The sequence below is a fragment of the Coptis chinensis genome, chromosome 6, assembly GCF_015680905.1.
Source record: "Coptis chinensis isolate HL-2020 chromosome 6, ASM1568090v1, whole genome shotgun sequence".
Taxonomy (NCBI): Eukaryota; Viridiplantae; Streptophyta; class Magnoliopsida; order Ranunculales; family Ranunculaceae; genus Coptis; species Coptis chinensis.
In genome coordinates this window covers 64,446,656-64,453,347 of record NC_141461.1, presented here as the reverse complement: position 1 = coordinate 64,453,347, position 6,692 = coordinate 64,446,656, and the positions used below count along the sequence as shown (strand labels likewise).

Genomic DNA, 6,692 nt, shown 5'->3' with positions numbered 1-6,692 from the left:
CAAAAAGAGATATATTTCTAAACCAAAGAAAGTATGTGTTGGATCTTTTAAGTGAAGCAGGAAAGCTGGGGGTAAAACCATCTGATTCTCCAACTGACAGTGGAGCCAAGTTGGACAACACCGGTGATCTTCTTACTGACATTGGTCGATCAGTATCAGTGATTAGTTGGTAAACTAATATATTTAACTATTACCCAACCAGATATTTCTTATGCAGTAAGCTTGGTTAGTCGTTTTATGCATGCTCCAAGGACTCCACATATGAATGCAGTTTCTAGAATACTGCAGTATCTGAAAGGGTCACCAGGCAGAGGTATTTGGATGAGGAAAAATGGGCATACATCTATTACTGCTTATACAGATGCTGATTGGACAGGATGTCCAGTTGATTGGAGGTTTACTTCCGGCTATTGTACCTTTGTGGGAGGTAATTTAGTCACTTAGAAGAGCAAGAAACAGAATGTAGTAGCTCGTTCTAGTGTAGAAGCTAAGTACAGGGCTATGGCTTCCACCGCCAGTGAAATCATATGGCTTCGGACACTTCTGAAGGATTTGTGTTTTGGGTTGCATTCGCCAACTGCTCTTTACTGTGATAATCAAGTTGTTATGCACATTGATGCAAATCCGGTGTTTCATGAGAGAACTAAGCATATTGAAGTTGACTGTCATTTTGTGCGTGAAAAAGTACAGTCTAACATTGTCACTACCTCCTTTGTTCGAAGTGACTAATAGCTTGCAGACATTTTTACCAAGGGACTTCCAGCTTCCAAGTTCCATGATATTTTCTCCAAGTTGGGTTTGCTGGATATCTTCGCACCAACTTGAGTGGGAGTGTGGGAGAAGAAAGAGACAGGTGTGGGTCATGCCCTTGGCCAGGCAAAGTCGAGGGCGGGGCACGCTCAATCGCCTGGAGGTTCGTCAAGGCAAGAGCGCGGGTCGCGCCTTGACCAAGACTAATATGAGCGCAGGTCGCGTCCTAGTCAGTTTTGACAGAGATTACTGGATTCATATGTTTTCTATAAAGGAAAGTCTCCAATCCTTTTAGAAACAAGAGACACGAATATGCACTCATGTTGTGCTATATAGGGGTGTGCACGGGTCGGTTCAGGTCGGGTTTAGGCTAAAACCAACCACCTAACCGACCCTGTCGGTTTATGTAATAAAGTAACTAAACCGACCCGACCCTATGAACTCAACCGACCCACAACTGACCCGACTAGATTATCTCCTAACCGATACCCGACCAAAATCGACTGTCGTTCGGTTTAACCGATTATAACCAACCCAGCCCCAAATTCTGATAACTGTTTTTTTTTTTGGCTAATCCCAAATTCTGATAACTTGTATGTTATACCAACAATCGCAAAAACTTGTGGTCTTCGATGTCGTCGACATCTTGGAATTGAGGCTTCTCAGCCTGTGGTGATCTTGAATCGGCAATTTTGGTTTTTGAGAAGATTGCTCACCCTGATAACGTTTCTTGGAATGCCATAATTGTTGGATGTGTCTATTATGAGTATCACAACTTGGCATTGGAACTGTTGGTTGACATGAGAGGGTCGGGACTCATTCCAAATATGTTCACTTTATCAAGCATTCTTAAAGCTTGCACTGCTCTGGAGGTGAAAGACTTGGGTAGACAAATACACTCTAGTTTGCTCAAAATGAACAATAAGTTTGACTTGTTTGTGAGCATTTGGCACTTGGGCTCATGGATATGTATGCCAATTGCAATCTCATAGAAGATGCCAAATTTGCTTTCAATTCAATTCTAAAGCCGGATTTAATTGCGTGGAATGCTATGATCTCAGGATATTGCTCAAAAAGGGGATGATAAAGAAACTGTATCCCTCTTTTTTGAGATGCATAAAGAAGGACCTGGTTTCAACCAAACCACTTTATCGACAGTTCTTAAATCCATTGCTTGCTTACAGATCAGGGACATGGGTAAACAAGTTCATGCCCTATCCGTGAAGTCAGGTTTTGAATTCGATAGTTATGTTGTAAACAGCCTCATTGATGCCTATGGGAAATGTAGACTTGTAGAGGACGTGGCAAGGATTTTAGATATGAGCAAGCCTAACTCGTTGTCAGGCCACACACTCTCTCCTTGAGCTTTCCACTTTGGGAGCTCAAAATGGAACTCAGGAGGTATATCATACATAAACACTTTCAGAGGTACCTTACTGGATTTACATATCACGTACCCTAGGCCCCTAGCATTTTCTTGAGGAGCAACTTCTCTATCATCTGCATTGTAAGAAGGGTTGTGTATGAACCCAGTTCATACCCTCTCACCTTACACCTCTCTCTCCTCGATTTTCTCTTGACGACGATAAGTATTCGTGGTTTTCATGGATCAGCTGAACCCATTTGGTTGCCTACGTACCTCCTTCAGGGAGGATCAAGCTGTGTCGTAGTTCTCCTCTTCCCCCTTTCTCCTCTTTCTCCTATTTTATATATCTTCTAACCACCCCTCTCTCTCTAACCGCTAACCACTCCCTTATCCCACGATCTTCTTTCTAGTCCCACGACCACTAATTGTCCAACTATCTCTTGATATATCGCGGCTTTGCTATCATACTCCCGTATGCCCCTTCACTATTCTGCCTCCCTTTGGGTCACTGAAACCACACTGGTCCCTATGCCCCTCCAGATTCCACGCCCCTTACATGATTCGCGGATTGGATCATGTGCTCCCTCTTTCTCCTACCTTACGCTGTCTTGGTCCCGAAGACATGTCATCTTGATGGTCATGAATTAGGCTGATACAGGTTGTGTATCGACGATAATTGGATATCATTACCGTATGGCATTTGAGAACTAACGAACTGTACTGCCATTGTTTCCAATCACTGAAAATAGTTTGGAATTAGGAAGCAAGCGGTGGTCAATAAAATGATGATGCCCTGTCAAACGAAAGACGAAGAACCGCGAATTTACTTCAATAATTCAAACTCCTATATCCTCATCAACTACTAAATGTACTCAAAAAAATAAAAAACACACATCAACCAAAACAACCTCAACACTCTGTCAATTCACAACATGATTCAAAACAACTTTTAATCCATGTTCTGTAAACAACATCCTCAATGCATTACAGCATAACAAATACCATTCCCCTAACAAAGATATAACACTGCAAATACGATACTTCAAGTCTGCAAAGTGCAAACTATTTTACCACTTTTAACAGTTTTAAGTTTCAACAAACAACAAGCGTGGAGAAGGTTGTTTTTTAATATAACTTACTATATAACCAAAAACTAATAACATCCACAAAGGCTAAAACTATCCACACAAGCCACAACTATCAAAACAAAAGCTATCCACATGATCCACATCTATCTGCCTATCCACACCATCAAGCTCTAAGCACAACTGCATTTCATAACAAAAAATATATATAATCCAACTTATTCAAGTTCACAAATAGACATAGTGAATGAACTTCACAAAAAAATAAACTTAAAAACCTGATTATCAATCAATTCTCCGCAGCATTAGGCTCAGAAGAAGTCGATCCAAATAATTCTGCAAAAAAAAAAGAACACAAGCATATACATACGTAAGTCGAACTACACAAGTACATATTTTAACATAAGAAAATAACGATAGACTAAACATTGCAATGCAAATTATTACCTCCATCTAGTTTATCATATTGTACGATATCATCCATTGACTGTCGAAGATTAATTGGAATTGATGGAGAACGAAGCCAATTTTGTGCACAAATAAGGGCTTCCACCGTGTTAGGAGCTAGCGAACTACGGAAAGGGTCAAGTATACCCCCGGTGCTAAATGCAGATTTCGGAAGCTACGGAAGATATCGGGGCCAAAACATCACATGCAACAAGAGAAAGGATCCGGTACCTAGAAGAGTTGATCTTCCACCAACCCAAAATGTCAAACTTATCCCCACCAACTTCATTAGTTTCAGCCAAAACCTCTCAACCTCGGACTTATTCGTAAGTTATCTTCCTCTAGCAAGTGTTCTTTGAAATTCGATTGGCTAGTATAGTAGGATCTTGCTCATCATCATCAACATCCATTCGGCTTGTTGTTTGGCTCACGTTAGCATCAATAGGTGGCTGATTTGAAGAAGGATAGTGCCCAACATACCACTCATACAACGCCTTGACCAAAGCATCTTTCACTTTTTTGCTTCATCATTAGCTTTAGTTTCTTCATATAATTTGTTTGAAGGAATATGACACATACTTCATCTTGAAGCGGGGATCAAACACAACACCAACATATAACAAAATGTTAATCTTATCCATATCCCAATACTTATCAAATTTAGTTTGCATACACAGTGCCATTGATCTCAAATGTGCATCCTCACTTCCATTAAACTGAATCAATTTCTTCTGAAGAATTAGAATTTCACTAAAGAAATTATTCGAGGTAACATAACGAGAACCTAAAAATCGCAATGTTGCCTTATAGAAAACTCTTAGAAATTTCATAAATAATCTAGCACTATTCCAATCAGTTAAGGTTGGAGGCCCTTTGATCTTGTCATCATCAAAGTAAAGGGTGTACTGTGGGTTTTCAAGCTCCAATATCTCAAAGGCACTTTGGAACTTCTCAGCAACTTCTAACATCATGAATGTCGCATTCCATCTAGTTGCCACATCTAAGCATAAAAGTTTGGTGCTCTATTTGTTCTTCCTTCACACACTCCTTGAACACGCCAACCTAGATGGAGATGACCTCACATACCTCACTGCCGATGACGCTTTCAGAAAATAGCATCATTAACATCTTTCAGGCCATCACAAACAATAAGATTCAGGATGTGAGCACAACATCTCATATGTAAATACTTATGTTCCATAACGGTGTCTTTCCCAAAAAAATTTCTTTTCTTCAAGTAATCAATGGCGACAGAATTAGAACTTGCATTATCAACAGTTACAGTAAAAAAGACTATGGACACCCCAATTAAGAAGACATATCTCTACCATCTTTCCAATGGTCTCACCTTTGTGATTTGGAACTAGACAAAAATTTAGAATCCTTTTTGTAAGTTCCAATCACTATCGATGAAATGAGCAGTCAAAACCATGTAATTTAAGTTTTGAATAGATGTCCAAGTGTCAGTTGTTATACATATTCTATTACCATGCAGAAAACTCCTTAACTTGCTTCTCTCCTCCATGTAAAGTTCGATACAATCTCTACCAACTTGAGTCCGATAGGGCAAATTTGTGAACTTGGGCTGTATAACCATCACAAAATGTCAAAACCCTTCACCCTCCACAAAACTAAATGGCAACTCATCAATAATAATCATTCTAGACAGAGCATCTCTACAAGCTTTAAAGCTAAAACTAACAGCAACAAGCTCTTTATATTTGAAAGACAATATTTGTTGTGATTTATCAGCCACCACCTTATTGTTAGGATTCTTCTTACATACTCTCATATGACTCAGCATATTAGAAGTTCTACTACCTTTCGAAGCACAATCATAACTAACAGGGCAATAATTACATTTGGCTCTTGGATTTTTAGGATCACAACCCTCTATCTTATGAAAATGATCCCAAGCAGGGGAAGATGAGGATTTTCTTTCATTATCTGCCATAGTAGGATCGACCGTATCCGTAGGATTTTTGACAGTTGACTGTAGAGATGGACCATCACTAGGAACCTCAGTAGAAGTCATCTAATAAAAATGACACATATTAGCAATCGAGATAAAACAAAAAGTCTGTGACAGATCGATAAATTTAGCAAGTGTGAAAGACTGAAAGTGTACTCATTTATATTTAATTATGGGAAGTGGGGAACCATGTGACAAATAAATTGAATAGAGATATGTAGTCAATGAGAAAGGGGCCACCATTTCATAAAGAAAGGAAATAAAATAATAACTCTTTAAAAGTTTAAAGTGACAATATGACCACTTGCTTTTGTAAACTAGCTCAAATCAAAACAAAAAACTTTGTCTAGATTTTGATATTAATAAACCAACTTAGAATTCAATGAGATATCAATGAGAAAGGGACCAACACTTGATTTCATAAAAAACAATACCCCCAAGGCCCAAAGCAGCTAATTGACTAATACATTCACATCCAATCTTTCACTGTCGAATACCTTAAAAAAATATTGTGCTTGGTAGTTGGGACTCTGCCTCTTTGAGTTGTACTTACTTTGATAAGAAACTACAAATACGATACTTCAAGTCTGCAAACTATTTTACCACTTTTAAGTTTCAACAAACAAGTGTGGAGGGAAAAGCAAAAACGAAACAATAATAACTTGGCCAAACTTCAGATGTGGGAATATTGTTGTAGAAACACGCCATCAATGCTTTTGGCTCATTTAGATGTTGTTGTTAATTCATTAATTAGATTGGTCTACTACTCTACTGTTTTTGAGAGAAACACAGAAAAAAAAATAAGAAAAAAAAATAAGAAAGAAATAAATAAACCAATAATTAGTTATTACCTTTGTTAATGTCTTGATGGTGATGACTGATGGAAGAGTGGTGGAGGAATGGTGGCGGCTAGACTGGTGGGGGGATGTAGCGGCTCAGCCCTAGTTAATGGTTTTTACTAATTGGTAGTTTCACTAGTTTGGTACGATACATTTCTAATTTTCTACTAATTCTAGTATATTAAGATATTGCGGATTGGGTCGGTTATTTTTAGGTATACCCAATCTAAACC

General features: G+C 38.6%; 2 protein-coding genes across 2 annotated transcripts; both read right to left on the bottom strand.

Annotated features, from left to right (window-relative positions):
- Positions 1-3,490: 3,490 nt before the first annotated feature.
- LOC147493939 (zinc finger BED domain-containing protein RICESLEEPER 2-like) lies at positions 3,491-4,616 on the bottom strand. Its single transcript, XM_086567982.1, has 4 exons — positions 4,228-4,616; positions 4,080-4,170; positions 3,649-3,823; positions 3,491-3,537 (listed from the first exon to the last, which is right to left on the bottom strand). The coding sequence occupies exons 1-4, from the start codon at positions 4,614-4,616 to the stop codon at positions 3,491-3,493; spliced, it is 702 nt and encodes a 233-aa protein (XP_086424108.1).
- Positions 4,617-5,254: 638 nt separating this feature from the next.
- LOC147493938 (uncharacterized) lies at positions 5,255-5,683 on the bottom strand. The gene has a single exon (XM_086567981.1). It carries the CDS (start codon positions 5,681-5,683, stop codon positions 5,255-5,257), a length of 429 nt encoding a protein of 142 aa, XP_086424107.1.
- Positions 5,684-6,692: the final 1,009 nt, after the last annotated feature.